Consider the following 22,856-nt stretch of genomic DNA (forward strand, 5'->3'; position numbering starts at 1 on the left):
CAAACGGGATCCATTTTGACTGCGACTACGGTTGATGTTTTTGGGTTAGTCCACAAAAAGATGGCTGAAGATTTAGATGTAATATGAGGTGAGATTTGTCTATCTTCTTTTAATTATTTTTGCCTGTTTCTTTCTAGAATGATTTTCATTGGCATAATATTGTGAATAGAAGTGTATTTTATAGCTAAGGGATTTGTTTGTGGAATGATTTGTTATGAGTTGTCGGTTATATACAGAAGATTGCTGATTCTTTGTGGAATTTTAGTTTTTGTAGAACAGTAGTACCTGGTATGAGTTGTATTTTTCTTTGGTTAGATCTTTAGTTATGATTGATTCTAGAATGGTTATTGCTGTTTAAATATGTTTTTTTTATTGTCGATGAATTTAAATGGACTGGCGCTTTAGTACCACGGTAAGTGGAGTCCTGCATATGTTTTGTATGGTTTGTGTGGCTTTTTTGAATGATGTGAGCCTTTGCTATGCTGAAAAAGTCATAATTTTGCTTCATTTTTGTGGGACTGGCTTCCTCTTTCATATGACTTCTTGCCCCACTGAGTCATAGCATTCCAGAGTTTCAGTAGATTTTTTTACTCATTCATCACATCCCAAAGCTTCTATTTTGGTGCTGTCAATTTCAATAATTGACTTTGCAGAAAATCAGTGACTGAACTCTGTGCCAGCACTGAGAGACACTCCCATGGATTTAGAAACAATGAGGGTGTGCCTGGGATGCCTGCCTGGTGTGTGTACATACATATATATGCATATATAAAGGTGTCACAAAACACACCATTTACTTGTGGACACATTTCTGGAGCTGCTGGACCTGCTATTTGTGGAGTGTGGATTTTTAGGTAGCCAAGGAAGGGATTTCAGGAGTTATGGCCCGGGGAGGACAAGGATCAAAAGTCCCCGTAGCGGGTATCATCCTGCTGCTGGTTCTATGTCTTCACATGGCAGGTAAGAAGCTTAACTGGTTAACGCGCCTTCCAACTACAATAATGCATTACATGCCAGCAGCTATTTTGAATCCCACAAATTATACGCAGCCTTTCATCCTTTTCAGGTTGATACAATGAGTGCCATTGAGCTAGTTATAGTGAGACTTGTTATTTCAATTCTTTAGTAGTTTGCTGATGGCAGCCCAATGAAAGAGTTCAGTTACTAGTATCTTTACTTATGTAACACACCATTGTTAATTTAAATGATGGGTTAGGATAAGGTTTTGTCTAAGGTCCAAGTAGGGTCCAGGTGTGTGTAGAGTAGTGTGAAAATTCATTGTTACCTTGAGGTCACCTCAGAGTATTCAGTGTCACCTTGAGGTCACCTCAATATACATTGTCACCTTGAGGTCACTGTAAGGTACATATTGTCAACTTGAAAGCACTGTGGGGTACATATTGTCACTTTGAGGTCTCTGTAGGGACCGTATTGTCACTTTGAGGTCACTGTAGGGTACATTTTGTCAGCTTGAGGTCACTGTGGGGGACATATTGTCACTTTGAGGTCACTGTAGGGTACTTATTGTCAGCTTGAGGTCACTTTGCGGTACATATTGTCACTTTGAGGTCACTGTAGGGTACGTATTGTCAGCTTGAGGTCACTGTGCGGTACATATTGTCAGTTTGAGGTCACTGTTGGGTACATATTGTCAGCTTGAGGTCACTGTGGGGGACATATTGTCCCTTTGAGGTCACTGTAGGGTACGTATTGTCAGCTTGAGGTCACTGTGCGGTACATTTTGTCAGTTTGAGGTCACTGTTGGGTACATATTGTCAGCTTGAGCTCACTGTGGGGGACATATTGTACCTTTGAGGTCACTGTAGGGTACGTATTGTCAGCTTGAGGTCACTGTGGGGTACATATTGTCAGCTTGAGGGCACTGTGGGGTACGAATTGTCACTATGAGTCTTAAATAAGTTACAACTAGTGCAAAACGCTGCTGCTACTGTCTGGTACGCCTAAATTTAAATCTATTTCCCCAGTTATTCACCAACTACACTGGCTACCAATCAGAAGCCAAACTAAATTTAAGGCTTTATGTATAACATATAAAGCGATCAATAACTCCGGTCCAGAGTTCCTGAAAAAGGCACTCTGCCCATATATTATTACCAGAGCCCGGCGCTCCTCCTCTGCACGTTGCCTATCCATACCACGTACAAAGAAATCATCTTGGGGAGACAGAGCATTCATAGTTGCCACTGCCAAACTGTGGAATACTCTTCCACTACATATCAAGGCCAGCCCATCCCTCATTACATTCAGGAAGTTGGTAAAAACATGGCTGTTCAACCAGTAAGCACTCCATTCAATCCAATGCCCCTCTATCTTTCAGCGCCGAGACACCTCTGGGTAGTTGTGCGCTATAAAAATCTCATAAATAAATAAATACTGTAGTGTACGTATTGTCAGCTTGAGGTCACGGTGGGGGACATATTGTCAGCTTGAGCGGACTGTAGGGTACGTATTATCAGCTTGAGGTCACTGTGAGGTACATATTGTCACTTTGAGGTCACTGTTGGGTATGTATTGTCATCTTGAGGTCACTGTGGGGTACATATTGTCACTTTGAGGTCACTGTAGGGTACGTATTATCAGCTTGAGGTCACTGTGAGGTACATATTGTCACTTTGAGGTCACTGTTGGGTATGTATTGTCATCTTGAGGTCACTGTGGGGTACATATTGTCACTTTGAGGTCACTGTAGGGTACGTATTATCAGCTTGAGGTCACTGTGAGGTACATATTGTCACTTTGAGGTCACTGTTGGGTATGTATTGTCATCTTGAGGTCACTGTGGGGTACATATTGTCACTTTGAGGTCACTGTGGGGTACATATTGTTACTTTGAAGTCACTGTGGGGTACATATTGTCACTTTGAGGTCACTGTAGTGTGCATATAGTCACTTTGAGGTTGAGCTTGTCACAGCAGCGTTGTGCATGGTTTATCCTGTCATAGCAGCGGTGTGCGCGGTTAAGCCTGTCATAGCAGCGGGGTGCATGTTGTAGCCTGTCATAGCAGCACGCTTATGCAGGTCCTAAATGAAAAACCTGGAAGATCCATTGTCAGCTTGAGGTCACTGTGGGGTACATATTGTCACTCTGAGGTCACTGTAGGGTATGTATTGTTAGCTTGAGGTCAGTCTGCGGTACATATTGTCACTTTGAGGTCACTGTTGGGTACGTATTGTCAGCTTGAGGTCCCTGTGGGGTACATATTGTCCCTTTGAGGTCACTGTAGGGTACGTATTGTCAGCTTGAGGCCACTGTGGGGTACATATTGTCAGCTTGAGGCCACTGTGGGGTAAATATTGTCACTTTGAGGTCACTGTAGGGACCGTTCTGTCACTTTGAGGTCACTGTAGGGTACTTATTGTCAGCTTGAGGTCACTGTGGGGTACATATTGTCACTTTGAGTTCACTGTAGTGTGCATATAGTCACTTTGAAGTTGAGCTTGTCACAGCAGCGTTGTGCATTGTTTAGCCTGTCATAGCAGCGGTGTGCGTGGTTTAGCCTGTCATAGCAGCGGTGTGCGTGGTTCAGCCTGTCATAGCAGCGGTGTGCGTGGTTTAGCCTGTCATAGCAGCGGTGTGCGTGGTTCAGCCTGTCATAGCAGCAGGGTGCATGGTTTAGCCTGTCATAGCAGCGGGGTGCGTGGTGTAGCCTGTCATAGCAGCAGGGTGCATGGTTTAGCCTGTCATAGCAGCGGGGTGCATGGTTTAGCCTGTCATAGCGGGGTGCGTGGTGTAGCCTGTCATAGCAGCGGGGTGCATGGTTTAGCCTGTCATAGCAGCGGGGTGCATGGTTTAGCCTGTCATAGCGGGGTGCGTGGTGTAGCCTGTCATAGCAGCGGGGTGCATGGTATAGCCTGTCATAGCAGCGGGGTGCGTGGTTTAGCCTGTCATAGCGGGGTGCGTGGTGTAGCCTGTCATAGCAGCGGGGTGCATGGTTTAGCCTGTCATAGCAGCGGGGTGCATGGTTTAGCCTGTCATAGCGGGGTGCGTGGTGTAGCCTGTCATAGCAGCGGGGTGCATGGTTTAGCCTGTCATAGCAGCGGTGTGCGTGGTTCAGCCTGTCATAGCAGCGGGGTGCGTGGTTTAGCCTGTCATAGCAGCGGTGTGCGTGGTTCAGCCTGTCATAGCAGCGGTGTGCGTGGTTCAGCCTGTCATAGCAGCAGGGTGCATGGTTTAGCCTGTCATAGCAGCGGGGTGCATGGTTTAGCCTGTCATAGCAGCGGGTGCATGGTTTAGCCTGTCATAGCAGCGGGGTGCGTGGTTTAGCCTGTCATAGCAGCAGTGTGCGTGGTTTAGCCTGTCATAGCAACGGGGTGCATGGTTTAGCCTGTCATAGCAGCGGTGTGCGTGGTTTAGCCTGTCATAGCAGCGGGGTGCGTGGTTTAGCCTGTCATAGCAGCGGGGTGCATGGTTTAGCCTGTCATAGCAGCGGTGTGCGTGGTTTAGCCTGTCATAGCAGCGGGGTGCATGGTTTAGCCTGTCATAGCAGCATGCTTATGCAGGTCCTAAATGAAAAACCTGGAAGATCCATTAAAATATCACCATCTCAGTAAAATAAGCATTGGATCTGCACTCCTAGGGAAGGGACACATGATCAAGATGTAATGGGGACACACACGAGGCAATGAACCATCCACTACAAGCCCAGGCCTTTACTGAGACCCTTTCTAAGCAATGCAAAGTATGAAACACACCTCAAAACCAAGGCTTGAAGGAGACTGACCCAAAGCCCACCCTCTTCGTGTTCCAGCCCTTATTGCACATTCGGGGAAAATTGATGACATGAGGTTAGACAGACATAAGTGTCTGTAGCTAGACCTAAAACACACATCCTTCTCCTCGACTGGCAGCACCCCTCCCTATTCAAGGTTTAGGCTTACTAGTTATACTTTGGAAGAATTCTTAATCTTTTTCAACGAGAGATATATATTTGTTTGAAAGAGGGAGGTAAAGGGTCGTATGCAATATTAGGATAAAATTCAAAGATTAGGTGGAGATAGACACAGTGGGAGGCAGCAATACAGATAGACAGATGTATGGACACCTAGATAAACAGACAGCTGGCTACATTAGGAGGATGACTTGGGTGGAAGGGCGAAGACCTCGAGCTGGGCAGCCTTTGCCCACCTCAGCAGCCATTCTTAATCTGGGGTCCAGAGATCCCTGGGGCTCCATGCTCCTAGACAGGTGACCACAACCGTCTGGAAAATTACACAATATTATCAGGTTAATAGAATATATAAGTGTAAAACAGCAACATCGAAAATGTTAAATCCGCTGTAATGAATTTGAAATTTGGAGCTAAGAATTTAGTCAGAATCCTGATCTTGATTTTGGGGGACAGAGCAAACAGTAGCGGCTCGCACAGAAAAGAGTGGTGAGACGGGGCTGGGTGGGGGTGGTGGAAGTCGACAGAGACGGGATCAGTAATATGAAATAAATAAATAAATGACTTCACGGCGAGCGCAAGGTAAGTGGTTTTATTTATTTCATATTACTTATCCCGTCTGTCAACTTCCATCGTCCCCCACTGTGCCCCACCGCTCTTACCTGCGCGAGCCGCTACTGAGAGCAAGTACAGCAAACAGAATCCAGTATGGACGATTGGTGGCCTCAGTTGAGGAACTGGTATTCAGCGACAAAAAGAAATGGGGCTTTAAAACAAAGTGAGAGTCTACGGCCAAGCTTATTGCTTTGTCTTTTAGAAACAAAACTAAATTGTGAATAGTCCCAACCTTTCCAATTACATTTTAGCATATTTTTGTTTGTAAATTGAATACACATGTTCATAAACTGCATTTGTTTGATCACATTTTTTTGATAATTGTTTAGAGGTTCAAGTCATAGAAATTTCTCATCTTGGGGTCGCCGGCTTCCACTAGTAATTCTGTGGTGCTTGACAGAAGTCAAAAGGATAAGAAACGCTGCTCTAGAGGTAGTATAGAGAACTGAAGCCTTGTCATGCTCTGCCCTCCGGAGGAAGGGTAGAGAACTGCAGCCTTGCCATGCTCTGCCCTCTGGAGAAAGGGTAGAGAACTGCAGCCTTGCCATGGTCTGCCTTCTGGAGAAAGGGCAGAGAACTGCAGCCTTGCCATGGTCTGCCCTCTGGAGAAAGGCTAGAGAACTGCAGCCTTGCCATGCTCTGCCCTCTGGAGAAAGACTAGAGAACTACAGCCTTGCCATGCTCTGCCCTCTGGAGAAAGGGTAGAGAACTGCAGCCTTGCCATGCTCTGCCCTCTGGAGAAAGGGTAGAGAACTGCAGCCTTGCCATGGTCTGCCCTCTGGAGAAAGGGTAGAGAACTGCAGCCTTGCCATTGTCTGCCCTCTGGAGAAAGGCTAGAGAACTGCAGCCTTGCCATGCTCTGCCCTCTGGAGAAAGGCTAGAGAACTGCAGCCTTGCCATGCTCTGCCCTCTGGAGAAAGGGTAGAGAACTGCAGCCTTGCCATGGTCTGCCCTCTGGAGAAAGGCTAGAAAACTGCAGCCTTGCCATGCTCTGCCCTCTGGAGGAAGGCTAGAGAACTGCAGCCTTGCCATGCTCTGCCCTCTGGAGAAAGGGTTGAGAACTGCAGCCTTGCCATGGTCTGCCCTCTAGAGGAAGGGTATAGAACTGCAGCCTTGCCATGGTCTGCCCTCTGGAGGAAAGGGAGAGAACTGCAGCCTTGCCACGGTCTGCCCTCTGGAGGAAAGGGAGAGAACTGCAGCCTTGCCATTGTCTGCCCTCTGGAGGAAGGGTAGAGAACTGCAGCCTTGCCATGCTCTGCCCTCTAGAGGAAGGCTAGAGAACTACAGCCTTGTCATGGTCTGCACTCTGGAGGAAGGCTAGAGAACTGAAGCCTTGCCATGCTCTGCTCTCTGGAGGAACGGTAGAAAATTGTGGCTGTGCCATGTTCTGCTCTTTAGAAGAAGTATTGAGAACTGGAGCCAAGCCATGCTATGGCCTCTGAGGGGAGGGTAAAAAGGTGTGCCCTGCCCTGCCCTATGGAGGAAGGATTGAGAACTGAAAGTATGCCATGGCCTCCGAGGGGCGGGTAAAGAGCTGGGCCCTGCCCTCTGGAGGAAGGATTGAGAATTGTTGCTGTGCCATCCTTTGCCCTCTCGAGGTAGAGTTTTGCCTGTAGCCCACGAGACCACATGAGTTGGAACAATGTGGGCAGAGGTTGGGTTCCTGGAAGGGAAGTGGAAGCCTCTGGGGGGGGGGGAATCTTGTGCCTCGTGCATAGCGCTAAGAAGCAGAGGGACAAGGGATGCCCCACGCCCTCACAGGGGGTGCTGTTGACTTGTTTTGTGCTTGTTTGTTTGGTGTTGTTGCTTCCAGTGTGACTGTTCATCTGGTCTTCGTGCACTAGTGTCATAGAGGGAAGACTTTGGGATTCTAACGTCTGCGTTTTATTTCTACAGCTGGACAACCTAATGTGACAACGACCGCTACCAGTAAGTAAAGCCTCTCCTGCCCTCTGTGCTCTATAGCCCCTCTCATCTCTCTTCACCCTTTCTTTCCTGACCCCCCTTCATCCCCTGCGGAATCTGCCCACATTGATGACAACTGACGGACTTGCCCCTCAGGCCCAGTTCCTAACCTGCTAGGAGTGGGTCCAGGTGTGCCTCGTGTCCATCGAGGAGCTCGCTGCCCCCAGGGGGGTATCCGGACTCTGGGATGCTGGCAGACTAGTGGAAATGGTGTGTCCATCTGAGTGAAAATGAGCCGTGCTGCCACCTTCGTCAATGATAAACATATAAGTAAAAACCAGGGGCGCACCCGGTCCCTAGGGCCCACTTCTCTGTGCCAATGCCACGTGTGATCTGAGCACTTTGGGGAAGATTTACAAGCCCCTTGCGCCACTTTTGCGTCTCTTTTCCCATGCTAAAAGTGACACAAAAGTGGTGCAAGGGGCTTGTAAATCTGCCCCTTTATTTCTAGTGACCTTGCGCTCTGTGCCTCTTACGTTAGTAACCAGGACCGGCCTAGTTTCCTGCAGCCCTGTGACTCCTGCCCGTACGATCCAGTACTGTCCCTGGTTCACTCCTGGTGCCCCAGAGCTCTGAGATCCCCTACATGTAACCTCTCTCTTCAGACAAAGCCTGCTTGAATCAACCCAGAGCTCAGATCCCCTCTGGCAGGACGGCGCCCACCTGTACCTGCTGGACTCAATCTCCCTACCCCTCGCCCTAGTAGTATCTACCAGCACTGGCCCCAGCCAGGCCCTCTCTCTCTCCTAATGATCAGGGTATTACTCACCTGTGCCTGAGCACCCTGAGATGTGCTCTGCCTCCCTCTCTGGTGATTCTGACCATGCCCAGCAGTGCCTGGTGACCTGCAACTGTGTGCCCACCTTGCCCACAGGACTGGACCATTCATTCTTAGTGACCAGGAGATATCGAATGCCTGGGATGGACCATCCGTCCCTAGTGACCAGGAGATATCCAATGACTGGGATGGACCATCCGTCCCTAGTGACCTGAAGATATCCAATGACGCGGATGGACCATCCATCCTTAGTGACCTGAAGATATCCAATGACGCGGATGGACCATCCATCCTTAGTGACCTGAAGATATCCAATGACGTGGATGGACCATCCATCCTTAGTGACCGGAAGATATCCAATGACTGGGATGGACTGTCCGTCCTTAGTGACCAGGAGATATCCAATGACTGGGATGGACTGTCCATCCTTAGTGACCAGGAGATATGGAATGACTCGGATGAACTGTCCATCCTTAGTGACCTGAAGGTATCCAATGACTGGGATGGACCATCCATCCTTAGTGACCTGAAGATATCCAATGACTGGTATGGACCATCGTTCCTTAGTGACCTGAACATATCTAATGACTCGGATGGACCATCCATCCTTAGTGACCGGAAGATATCCAATGACTGGGATGGACCAACCGTCCTTAGTGACCTGAAGATATCCAATGACGCGGATGGACCATCCATCCTTAGTGACCTGAAGATATCCAATGACGCGGATGGACCATCCATCCTTAGTGACCTGAAGATATCCAATGACGTGGATGGACCATCCATCCTTAGTGACCGGAAGATATCCAATGACGCGGATGGTCCATCCGTCCCTTGTGTCCTGAAGATATCCAATGACACGGATCGACCATCCGTCCCTTGTGTCCTGAAGATATCCAATGACTAGGATGGGCCCTCAGTGTTCCAGGCTCTGTCCCACTGGGTGGACGCTATACACCCTTCTCCCTTCACGAGTCTAAGCACTACAGACAGAATCTAGAGAGCTCTCTGTGCCCCCCACCTTCTGCTGGATGTACTCTATACACTGCTAGTTAACCCCCCGGGCAGATGCTCTTTTGCCTGCCGCCCTGCTTTCTGTTGCTCTCTTGTGCTCTCTGGCCTCCATCATCTAGATGTGCATTGCACAGGATGGCTGTACTCTTTTCTGCTAATGTGCTCACCCGTGTTCTCCCCTGGTTATTCTTCTTCTCTCGCTGGCCGTGCCACCCTCCGCTGACTGTGCTTCACTGGTTCTACTGCTCTTACAGAACTGTGCTCCTACTGGCTGACTGCTCCCTCCCACTGGCTGTGCGCCCCTCCCTCTGGCTGTGTTCTCTTCCCACCAGCTGCTTTCCCATCTCACTGGCTGTGCTTCCCCATCTGGCTGTGCTCCCTTCCCTCTGTCTGTGCTCTTGTCTCACTGGCTGTGCTCACCCCTTATGGCTGTGCTCCCCTCCCTCTGCCTGTGCTCCCACATCACTGGCTGTACTCCCCTACCAATTGACTATGCTCTCTTGGGCCACCTGTGCTGCCTTGTACTGGCTGTGCTACCCTCCTCTGGCTGTGCTTTCCTCCCTCCAGCTGTGCTCCCCATCCTCTGGCTATCTTCCTCTCATGATGGCTGTGCTCCCCTCCCTCTGGTTGTGCTCCCCGCCCACTGGCTGTGCTTCGCTCCCACTGGCTGTGCTCCCCTTTCTGGCAGTGCTCCCTTCCCACTGGCTGTGCTCCCCTCACACTGGCTGTTCTCCCCAACCGCTGGCTGTACTCCCCCTCCTCTGGCTGTGTTCCCTTCCCACTGACTGTTCTCCAATCCCTCTCTCTGCGCTTCCAACCCCATTCTGTGATGCCTGCTCGGAGGCTGTGCGCCCCTCCCACTGGCTATGCTCTCCTCTCACTATCTATGCCCTATCCCTTTGTCTGTGCTCCTCTAACACTAGCTGTGCTCCCTGCTCAATGGTTGTGCTCCCCACCCACTGGCTGTGCTCTCCTCTCACTATCTATGCCCCATCCCTCTGTCTGTGCTCCCCTACCACTGGCTGTGCTCCTTGCCCTCTGGCTGTGCTTCACTTTCTCTGACTGTGCTCCACTCTCTCTGGCTGTGCTCCCTTCCCTCTGGCTGTGCTCCTCTCCACTGGCTGTGCACCCCTCCCACTGGCTGTGCTCCCCTCTCACTGGCTGTGCTCCCCTCCCTCTGGCTCTGCTCCCCTCCCTTTGCCTGTGCTCCCATCTCACAGACTGTGCTCCCTTCCCACTGGCTGATCTCCCACCCATTTCTCTGTGCTTTAGACCCCATAGGCTGTGCTCCCCTCCTTCTGCCTGTGCTCCCATCTGACTGGCTATGCCCCATCCCAACTGACTATGCTGTCTTGGGCCACCTGTGCTCTCTTGCACCGGCTGTGCTCCCTTCTCTCTGGCTGTGCTCCCCCCACTGGCTGTGCTCCTCTCCCACTGGCTGGCTCCCTTCCCACTGGCTGTGCTCCCTTCACACTGGCTGTTTCCCCCTCCTGCTGGCTGTGCTCCCCCTCCTCTGGCTGTCCTCTCCTGCTGGCTGTGCTCCCCTCTCTCTGCCTGTGGACCCTTCCCACTGGCTGTGCTCCTCTCCCACTGGCTGTGCACCCCTCCCACTGGCTGTGCTCCCCTCTCACTGGCTGTGCTCCCCTCCCTCAGGCTGTGCTCCCCTCCCTTTGCCTGTGCACCCATCTCACAGACTGTGCTCCCTTCCCACTGGCTGTTCTCCCATCCATTTCTCTGTGCTTTAAACCCCACAGGCTGTGTTCCCCTCTCTCTGGCTGTGCTCCCCTCTCTCTGGTTATGCTCCCCTTCTTCTGAATCAGCTCCCCTCTCACTAGGTATGCCCAATCCCAACTGACTATACTGCCTTGCAGTGGCCGTGCTCACCTCCCACTGTCTGTGTTCCACTCCCACTGGCTATGCTCCCCTTCCTCTGGCTGTGTTCCCCTCTCTCTGGCTGTGCTTCCCTCCTCTGGCTATGACCCACCCCACTGGCTATGTTCTCTTGTGCTGTCCATACTCTCTTGTACTCGTTGTGCTCCCTTTTGTTAAAGGTGCTCCCTCTGGTTGACTGTGCTCCCTCACTCTGTTGGTAGTCCTTCCTCTGGCCTGCTTTCATCCTTCTTGCTTTCTGTGCTCCCTTGAGCTGGTGGAGCTCCCCTGTGCTGACTGTGCTCCCTCCAGTTGGGTGTTTTTACTTTTGCTGACTACATCTCCACTGAATGTGCTTTTTATATTTTGTTTAATTATCAACAGCCACTGCAGCAGCAACAACAGCAGCTACAACAGTAGCTACAACAGTAGCTACAACAGCAGCTACCACAGCAGCTACAACAGCAGCTACAACAGCAGCAACCACAGCAGCAACAACTGCAGCTACCACAGCTGCCACTACAGCAGCAACTACTGCAGCAACAACTGCAGCCACCACAGCGGCAACAACAGCAGCAACAACTGCAGCCACCACTGTGGCAACAACAGCAGCAACAACTACAGCCACCACAGCGGCAACAACAGCAGCAACCACAGCAGCTACTACGGCAGCCACAACAGCAGCAACAACAGCAGCAACAACTGCAGCCACCACAGTGGCAACAACAGCAGCAACAACTGCAGCCACCACAGCGGCAACAACAGCAGCAACCACAGCAGCTACTACGGCAGCGACAACAGCGGCAACAACAGCAGCTACCACAGCTGCCACAACAGCAGCAACTACTGCCGCAACAACTGCAGCCACCACAGCTGCAACAACAGCAGCAACCACCGCAGCTACTACGGCAGCCACTACAGCGGCAACAACAGCAGCAACAACTGCAGCCACCACAGCGGCAACAACAGCAGCCACCACAGCAGCCACGACAGTAGCAACTACTGCAGCGACAACGGCAGCAACTACAGCTGCCACAACAGCGGCCACAACAGCAGCAACAACAGCAGCAACCACAGCTGCCACAGCAGCTGCCACAACTGCAGCAACAACAGCAGCAACAACTGCAGCCACCACAGGAGCAACAACAGCAGCTACTACTGCAGCCACAACAGCGGTAACAACAGCAGCAACAACAGCAGCTACTACTGCAGCCACAACAGCAGCAACTACTGCAGCAACAACAGCAGCTACTACTGCAGCAACAACAGCAGCAACAACTGCAGCAACCACAGTAGCAACAACAGCAGCAACCACATCAGCCACAACTGCAGCTACCACAGCAGCCACTACAGCAGCAACTACTGCAGCCACCACAGCGGCAACAACAGCAGGAACAACAGCAGCTACTACTGCAGCCACAACAGCGGCAACAACAGCAGCAACAACAGCAGCTACTATTGCAGCCACAACAGCAGCAACAACAGCAGCAACAACAGCAGCAACAACTGCAGCAACCACAGTAGCAACAACAGCAGCAACCACAGCAGCCACAACTGCAGCTACCACAGCAGCCACTACAGCAGCAACAACCACAGCAAGCACAGCTGCCACAACAGCGGCAACAACAGCAGCAACCACAATTGCCACAACTGCAGCTACCACAGCTGCCACTACAGCAGCAACAACCACAGCAACCACAGCTGGCACAACTACCACAACAGGAGCCACTACAGATACAACAACAGGAGCCACTACTACCACCACTGCTGGAGGCGTCACTACTACCACCGCTGCTGGCGGCGCCACTACTACCACCGCTGCTGGTGGCGCCACTACTACCACCGCTGCTGGCGGCGCCACTACTACCACCGCTGCTGGCGGCGCCACTACTACCACCGCTGCTGGAGGTGCCACTACTACCACCTCTGCTGGAGGCGCCACTACTACCACCTCTGCTGGAGGCGCCACTACTACCACCGCTGCTGGAGGCGCCACTACTACCACCGCTGCTGGAGGCGCCACTACTACCACCTCTGCTGGAGGCGCCACTACTACCACCTCTGCTGGAGGCGCCACTACTACCACCGCTGCTGCAGGCGTCACTACTACCACCGCTGCTGGCGGCGCCACTACTACCACCGCTGCTGGCGGCGCCACTACTACCACCGCTGCTGGAGGCGCCACTACTACCACCGCTGCTGCAGGCGTCACTACTACCACCGCTGCTGCAGGCGTCACTACTACCACTGCTGCTGGCGGCGCCACTACTACCACCTCTGCTGGAGGCGCCACTACTACCATCTCTGCTGGAGGCGCCACTACTACCACCGCTGCTGCAGGCGTCACTACTACCACCGCTGCTGGCGGCGCCACTACTACCACCTCTGCTGGAGGCGCCACTACTACCGCCACAGGAGGCAACACAGCCACCAAAGCAGGAGGTAATGCATGTGGTTTATTAATTCCTCATTCGATTCATGCACTCGCATCACACACCCTCTGTCTCAAGTACATACAACAAATGCCCATACTAGGGTGCCCCAAGCCTCAGCCTGCAGATGTGTCCTGGGTGTTCCCTGCCTCCCCCCCCAAAGCCCATACTAAGGGGCTCCATGCCTCAGCCTGCAGATGTGTCCTGGGTGTTCCCTGCACCCCCCCCCCCCAAAGCCCATACTAAGGGGCTCCATGCCTCAGCCTGCAGATGTGTCCTGGGTGTTCCCTGCCTCCCCCCCCCCCCCCAAAGCCCATACTAAGGGGCTCCATGCCTCAACCTGCAGATGTGTACTGGGTGCTCCCTGCACCGCCCCCACCCCCAAAGCCAATACTAAGGGGCTCCATGCCTCAACCTGCAGATGTGTACTGGGTGCTCCCTGCACCCCCCCCCCCCCCAAAGCCCATACTAAGGGGCTCCATGCCTCAGCCTGCAGATGTGTCCTAGGTGTTCCCTGCACCCCCCCCCCCCCAAAGCCCATACTAAGGGGCTCCATGCCTCAGCCTGCAGATGTGTCCTGGGTGTTCCCTGCCTCCCCCCCCAAAGCCCATACTAAGGGGCTCCATGCCTCAACCTGCAGATGTGTACTGGGTGCTCCCTGCACCCCCCCCCCCAAAGCCCATACTAAGGGGCTCCATGCCTCAGCCTGCAGATGTGTCCTGGGTGTTCCCTGCCTCCCCCCCCGCCCCCAAAGCCCATACTAAGGGGCTCCATGCCTCAACCTGCAGATGTGTACTGGGTGCTCCCTGCCATCTACCACGTGGCAGAAACCAAGTCATAGAATGTCTTTTTTTCAAAATGTACTTTTGCATAGTTTGTTTCTTTGGGGGAAATACAATTAACCTTGAAAATGAGGATTCTCTGTTGGGTTTTTCTACAAGGTTCACATAGATGGTATCTTTCCATCTATCTATCTATCTATCTATCTATCTATCTATCTATCTATCTATCTATCTATCTATCTATCTATCTATCTATCTATCTATCTATCTATCTATCTATCTATCTATCTATCTATCTATCTATCTATCTATCTATCTATCTATCTATCTTTCTATCTATCTATCTATCTATCTATCTATCTATCTATCTATCTATCTATCTATCTATCTATCTAACCATTTTTAGAAAATGATAGAGTTATATATTTTTCAATGAAAAATACATTCTAATTTCTAAGTACAATAAACTAGTGTTTAATATCTCCTGTTTTCGCTTTTATTGTATTTTCAATTTACTTATATTTTCTTAAAATTGTGTTGCCTTACAACTATTTCCTATAATTTTCAATGGATTTGTATTTGATCAAAATTATCTTTCCTTAAAATTGGTTTTCCATGATTTGGTTTCCTCCAATGTGGTTTCTTCGTTTTCTCTTTCCATTAATTCACACACATCGATGCAGAACACCTCCCAAGACAGGTGTGATGGTAACGTCTATTTAGGGAACACTGACCTCCAGTGGACATAGGGAGCATAGCATGGTGAAAACCTGAGTCTGCCAGGGTTATGAATTCTTCACCCATTCTTTTTTTTTTTTTGCTCCACAGCGACAACTAATGGCACCACCGCAGCAGGAAGCGTCGCTGTCAAAGATCTAGAAAGCTGGGAGATCATTCTTATCGCCCTGGGGGCCATCCTTGGAGCAGGCCTGCTGCTCGCGACCTGCTTTGTGGTAAGCATAAAATAACTGTAGTATCTATCACTAGAATAGAGGCTTGGCAACAACATGGCTGTGTGATCGGCTTTGAGGTTACAACATGGGTGTATGTGGCTTTGCGACAAGATGGCTTGGAAACAACATGGCTGCCCGAACAGCATTGATATTTTACAACAACATGGCTGCTTGATCAGTGCTGAGGCTTTGCAACAATATGGCTGCCTGTATTATCAGCGCGGAGGCTTGGAAACAACATGGCTGCCTGTATCATCAGCGCTGATGTTTGGCAACAATATAGCTGCCTGTATTATCAGTGGGACTGACACAATCATAATCTGTGAGCCACTTTGAGTAAATCATCTAATGCCAATAATTAACAGAAGTTGATTGTTAACCATTAATGAACATTGATCACATGTAGTTGGGTAATAGTATGCGTTGTAACATGGTACATCCAGTTGGAGGGTATACACCCGTTACAACGCATCTTTTACTCCGCACTACCATTACAACGCGACTTTTACAACGCATACCATTACAACGCATTGCGCTGGGGGGCGCTCTAGGATAGGGAATAAGTATAATTTACTATCCAACACCTTCCCTAGGGTCCACGGGGACTGGAGTTAGAATAGTAAATTATACTTACCACTATCCAGCACCTCAAAGCGCTATGCGTTGTAATGGTATGCGTTGTAATGGTCGCGTTGTAACGGTAGGTAGTTGTAATAGTATGCGTTGTAACATGGTACATCCAGTTGGAGTCACTGATTGAGTCTTTGATTCATAACTTCCCATTAGTCATTTTTGGGTAGAATGGTTGAGTGGGGGTCCTTGAATACGAGACTATTACAATAACAATAATGATAATTATTTATTTATTTGTAGCTCCTCTTTGGGTAATTACCTGTGTCGCTGTTTAAAAGCACCTGAATTATTACTCAGTTCATGGTCGTTACTTGTGAAACTTTGAGGGCCAGGTTCACAAAGCAAACTTACACTTTTGAGTAAGTTTACGATCGTTTGGTATTCACAAAGGGATTTACAAGTAGTTTCTTTATGAGTGCAAAGTCTCCGAACATGAATACTACTTGTAAACAGCTCAGGTACGTTCTTCTGTAATGGGGTCATTGCTTATGATAAAATATGTCCCAGAAAGACACATCTCTCCACAGCTCCGAGAGGTTCTTTTGTAGGGAGGGATTGCTACGTTATCAGGTTTCCCTAAATTAACATCTCTCCACAGCTCTGGTATGCTCTTCTGTAGGGGGGTTATTTCTTATGATAAGACATGTCCTAGATAGAAACCTCTCTCCGCAGCTCCAGGATGTCCTTCTGTAGGGGGGTTATTTACTATGACGAGACATGTCCCTATACAAACCTCTCTCCACAGCTCCGGGATGCCCTTCGGTAGAGGGGTCATTTCTTATAAGACATGTCCCTATATAAACCTCTCTCCACAGCTCCAGGATGTCCTTCTGTATGAGGGTAATTTCTTATGATGAGACATGCCCTGATAGAAACATCTCTACACAGCTCAAGTATTTCCTTCTGTAGAAGGGGGGTATTTTTTACGTTAAAATTATCGCCGCTTTAGCTGCATGAAACTGCCGCTAAAGCAGCGATAATGGTCTTGATAATATGCCCTTATGAATTCCCATAGAAGCCCATGTTCTGGTGTGAACCTGGGCTTCTATTGGAATTCTCTACGGCATATTATCAAGCCGCTAAAGAGTCGACAATCTTAACTCTGTTCTTGATAATATGCCCCGTCGCTATTAGAAACATCTCTCCACAGCTCCTGCATGTCCTTCTGTAGGGAGGGATTCCTACCTTATCAGGTTTCCCTTCATAGACATCTCTCCGCGGCTTGGGCACATTTTTGAATTTGAAAGGTTTATATAGCGCTGGCTAGACTCGGAGGTATCAGAGCGCTTTACATGAGTATCAGACCATTGTTGCAGGTTACATAGTTACAAAGGTTACACAGTTATTAGAGCATAGCTACATAGTTACATGTTCAGTCGGTGGTAATGTCTGATGGGAAGACACAACACTGAGAGGAACATTGTGCGACAGCTACATCTGGGCTGTTGTTCACCATAGAATCCCTTTGGGGTGAAGCTCTCCCCACAGCAGGGCTGTTGCAGTCTTCTGGTGCCTCCCATCTTTATTCTTGAGGAATCTCTTTCAGTGAAGGTCATCCCTCTGTGAACAGATCTCAGATGGTTTGGGGCTGCTACTTACCCATCCCTCCTTTCTTCTTTTTCAGCTTGCATCAGGACCATTTTCTGGGCTGTTTGGAGGATTGTTTGGGGGCTCCTTCTCTCCAGCAGCTGCTGGCAACTCTGGGATCGAGATGACAGGGCCGGCAACCAACATGAACAGATACTACACCCACGATGGACACCATGACCCGAACTGCCATACCCGGGAGCAGCCTCATGAGCACAGAGCTCACACCCATGAAAACAGGCACAATCGCAGGTCTTCTGATGACTGTGACGTCAGAGAAGCTAGCTACTGCCCTTAATTAAAGGGCACCCAGAATGCTTATGCCTGTTAATTCTGGAGTGGATGGTGGACCGGAGCCAAGTGCGCATGTTCCTTGTAGGGGGTGGAGCTGTAGCAGCTTTGCACTGGCTGGTAACAAAGGAAACCATTGGCTTCTTCACTTCCTCTTCTGAAGACTTCCAGATCAATGGGCCTCCGGCAACGCACTGGCCCTTACTTGATCTCAGGGCTACCTCCAGCGACAGCAATGACTCCGCAAGCATCCAACATCCTCTCACCTCTACTTATCTTATTACAGACATGGTTTTTGTAAGAAATCAGACTTCCCACTTAATAACAATGTCATTAACAACCTGAAGCTCCTTTTCACACTAATCTCTCTTGACCTCTTGACCTGATTCTACTCCCTCCCAATAGACCACCCCCCCTTTCTTCCAGAGGATGAGGCATGGAATCCACACTCTCACACTCCTTCAGCAAGAGGCAGATCATGTGCACACTCCTGGCTTCTGCAGGGCAGAGATGCAGAGAGACTCCTTGTGCATGCACAGGAATTCTAGCACCTATTTATCTCACCGAGCATCTCTTGTCTTGACTTACACTGCAACATATTTATTATTGATATTTATATACTATGCTCTATATATTTTTGATGCGTTCAACCATTCTGAATGTATGTAAATTACGGTAATGTGGATGGTTTCTCTGGCTTGAATGGAAGATCAGCATTACTGCCCATCATGGATGGCGAGGGAGAGCCGGAGAAGACTGTCTGGAAAACCATCCCTTGTACTTATGAGGAAATAAAGAGATTTGACCGATATTCTGTTCTGCTTCGTCTTTTACTCTTTGTAATACAGTTTGACTTTGCCCAAGGACATTGAGCTCTGAAGATAGTGGGCCGTCGTATGTAGGCACTACCCAGTATGGTCACTGTCTTCAGTCCTCATGAGTTCCTTAGTCTTCACAAGGTCATCTAGCAGCTGCCTGATACTTGTGTCTGTTGCTGAGATTTGGGGTAACAATCACAAGGAGAAGTGGGGTAAGAGGACCTCCCTTCGTTGACAACTTGCACATCTTGGAAATTGGTCCTTCCCTGAATCTGGCTTCTGAATGCATATGGGTGGATGTCTAAAAGCTCAAGAGAGAACTCATTGACTCCTCTAATGTGTGCTTTAAATGCATCCCATTTTACCGCCATTGCACACTAGGTGTGAGATCTAAACCCGTCTTGCTGCAGGATCGGTGCGTATCAGAACTGCATGATCTGGAAACTATTCCACTCACCCAAGAAAGACGTATGTTTTGCAGTACGCGCAATATAAAGAAAATAAAGACAATAATCATAAGAGCAATCACAGGCACTGACGGTACGATCTACTAAACTTGTGAAAGTAACATCAGTATTCACAAAAAGAGTAGCGGCACTCCCACTGTGAGACTTAAAAGCCCCTGTCAAGTTGTTCGCAATTAGAGATGGCCCAAAGGCCTCCTTGTTTGAAGTATAAGTTTTTCTTTCACACGTGCTGTGCGTAGAGGCGAGTGTCAATATAGAAGTTCAGAGTGGGGCCGGCGGGCAAGAATCAATAAACTAACAGAACAATAAAGGCATCACAAGAAAGATAGGAGGAAACCTTTACCTGGACTATGAGTTAACAATTACAATATCAAAATAAGGGAGAGGAACAAAAGGTTTAAGTTAAGGTTAATATCAAATTAATAAAGATATTAACTGGTTTTAACTAAATAAAAGCTCAGAGGCAAACTTGGGAGGAATCCCAATAATCTGAACAATTTAATCAAAAATGAATAAATATCTAAATTCCACAGTGCTATGCAATAATATTTGTGACCAAAATCATAATTCCTAAATTGTTCTTATGGCAAATAATAGAAAAAAGGTAATTGTGAGAGCTCCTTGTCAATATGGTGGACTCCACAGGATGAGCAGGTGAAGCGGAACCGTCAGAAGCCAAGTGTATCTTCTATCTCTCGGTGAGGAGAGGGCATCTTTGCTTTGGGGGATGGGCAGCAGCCCCTTTTTGGAGTTGCCCCACATCTATTGTTCCTAATAAGTGAACCTATGTATCCACCAGGGGGGCCAGTCAGTTAAGAGTCTTACATAGGCAAGAAATGTGGCCTTAACTCAATCAGCAGGAGGGTAAACTCCTGCAGAGGGTTATTTCACTTAGACTTGTGGGTATAAAGGTCTTTGTGCCAGTTCTGCAAGGTCCCCTTAGAGCTTGTGCCACTTCTGCCAGAGCAGAGTACTTGCTTCTAAAAAGAAACGTACTGGCTTTTGATACATTCTTTCGACTGCGGGATTTCAACTTCTGCACAGACCTGGGCACAGATCCTGAATCACAACTATTATTCTCCAATTCAGAGATAATTGGTCAATACAAAAAGAAAGGGTTCCACTCTTATTGCTGGGCACCCTTAGATCGTATTTTCACAAATATTTTGGACCTACAGGTGGACCCCCTCTGCCTTAATCAGGTCAGACGGTGACCATTGTAATGTAAGTTTTCATATCCATATCAAAGGGAAATTGGCCAGCAAGAAGAACAAATCCCTAAAAGAGACAAGGCTTTGGAAGAAAATCTTGATTCTTCCTTCTCGTCCATCCATCCAAGTTAACTTGTCACTAAGCCCTCTGATATAAATAGTACTCGCACAACCTTTCAAGAGCCATTATCCACAACCTTGGATAAAGTTGCTCCCCTCAAGGTTAACCACTGTATCTTCTCCACTGAGCCTCATTCTCCCTGGATCCCAGAACAACTAAAACTAGAGAAAGAACTGGAGAGAAGTTGGGGCACTTGCAAATCCCTCTCAGACAACACCACTTATAAATCAGTCTTAAACAGTTATCATAAAAAGATTAAAGCAACTCGTAAGTCCCTCATTATTAATAGAATTGACAGCGCGGGCAACTCCACTTAAGAAGGATTTAAAGTCCAAAATTAGTTCATGAGGACCCCTGCCTGTACATCCTCCATTCCGGCCTCCCAGGAATCCTGCAACGCGCTTGCAGAACTTGTTGAACAGGCAATTGAGAATAAATCCCTAGGCAATCGAAGGTCAAAAACAATCAACGACCCATATCAATAAAATGCATGATATAATAAACTCAGTGTAAACTAAAGATGATCTTTTAAAAATTCATGTGTTTAATGTAATTTGATTAAAAGCATTTCTAAACATGTATCAAAACAGACAATTAATTTTAGACATGTTAGACTCAATATATTCGAGGACAACACTTAATAAAGTACAATGTAACGCAGTCCAATAACATGGATAACGGACAACAAATAATTTACAAATGAATACAGTGCTCAATACAACATGGACAAAAACATAATAGAGAGACAGTGGCTGTGAGATGGATCTTCCACGCGCGTTTCGGCGCACACTGCGCCTTCATCAGGAAAGCCAAAAAGTTTTTATGTATTAATCAAATGGTAAGATGCGTAGAAAAAATTATCACAAAAGACTACCAGTTCGCATAAAGGATATATCCGGGTTTAATATAAGTAATACGGATGTGTGTACCTCAAAAATAGTCCTGTCAAAGTCCGATGCCAGTGCGCAATGCACACAGATCCAGGATGTGAAATAGTGATATGTATCCCTCAATGGAAGTCCTGTCACATTTCATAGGCCTTAGCGGAAAGTGCACAGCTCTGTTTTAAATAGAAAACGCAGATCAGGTTCTGATAGTTCCTGATAATGCGGGAAGATAAGTGCCATAAATAGGAATCAGCGTTAACGTAACGTTATATGGCGGGCGTCTTGATACAGCAATGCCATGCTTTGTAATTGATAGCCCAGATACTTTCTAGCCACACACGGAGAACATGTTGAAGAGAACAATTTGGCGAATTATAACCCCTACACCCATCACCAACTGATCCGTTATCCATCACTCCTCCAATCACCAGCCTCTCCATTGCTCTGGAGCACTTCAAAGCCATTACTTTGGAACAAGCTCTGGAAATGAAGAACAGAATCAAATCTGGTTCCTCCTTCGACCTCTCCCCTCCCCACATTACGGTGACACTTGCGACCACTTTGCTGCCGGACATCACAGCACTTTATAACCTTTCTCTAAACACTGCGACTCTACCTCAAGCTTGGAAAACAGCACAAGTTAGACCCATTCTGAAAAAAAACAACGCGGACCTGCTACAAACTGTGACTTGTGGACCCATGTCCCTTCTTCTCTATTGAAGCAAAAACTAGGAAAGCTTAGTAAATCAACAACTCTCGCTCTGTTTGGAAACACATGCCATCTTAGACCCCTCTCCATCCCGCTTCAGATCCTTCCACAGCACCGAACCCGCGCTGATGGAGGTGCTGGCCACCGTCGGACTCTCCCTTGACGATGGTTTTCCAGCCATGCTGGTGGGACTCAACCTATCTGCAGCCTTCAACACCATCCCACAGTCCATCATGGTCCAGAGGCTTTCAGGGATTGGTGTCAGTCGAAAATCGCCGGTGTGGCTTCAGACCTTCCTTAGAAATCGTGCGCAGATAATGAACTTTGCATCATTCAAATCTTGTGTCATGATATTAAACGAATGGGGTACACAGGGTTCCTCGTTGAGACCCGCGCTCTCTTCTATGTCGCTCCTCTGACTCAAGTGGAAGGATTTTGCAGCATGGCTGTCATTTCATAAGCAGACAACACAACATTGATCATCTCCATGGGTCTAAACCCCGAAATTACCAAACCCAAATTCGGAGATTGCATGAGGAAAACCGCTTCCTGTGTATGCCAGGACTGCTCGCAGCTCGACACCTACAAAACAGAGATGCTGCTGTTCGGCAAAGCCCACGCAGACTGGTCGGACAACTGGTGGTCATCTGAATTGGGTACCACCCATCAACCTAAAAGATAGCAACACATCTAGGCATCTTAATGGACGATAACCTTACAGTGAAAGAGCATGCAGGCCCCACGTGCTGCCCCTGTTTTGGAATATTGTGTATGCTTAGAGAAGCGTTTCAGTGATTACCTCTTCACACAAGAAGAT

General features: G+C 48.5%; 1 protein-coding gene across 1 annotated transcript; it reads left to right on the forward strand.

Annotated features, from left to right (window-relative positions):
- The first annotated feature begins 810 nt into the window (after positions 1-810).
- Positions 811-18,635, forward strand: LOC147659570 (uncharacterized). Its single transcript, XM_086951643.1, has 9 exons — positions 811-960; positions 7,419-7,451; positions 11,533-11,681; positions 11,850-12,107; positions 12,190-12,308; positions 12,409-12,527; positions 12,613-13,590; positions 15,191-15,315; positions 17,573-18,635. The coding sequence occupies exons 1-9, from the start codon at positions 882-884 to the stop codon at positions 17,831-17,833; spliced, it is 2,121 nt and encodes a 706-aa protein (XP_086807769.1). The 5' UTR covers positions 811-881; the 3' UTR covers positions 17,834-18,635.
- Positions 18,636-22,856: the final 4,221 nt, after the last annotated feature.

This window comes from Lissotriton vulgaris, unplaced genomic scaffold (assembly GCF_964263255.1).
Source record: "Lissotriton vulgaris unplaced genomic scaffold, aLisVul1.2 SCAFFOLD_530, whole genome shotgun sequence".
Taxonomy (NCBI): Eukaryota; Metazoa; Chordata; class Amphibia; order Caudata; family Salamandridae; genus Lissotriton; species Lissotriton vulgaris.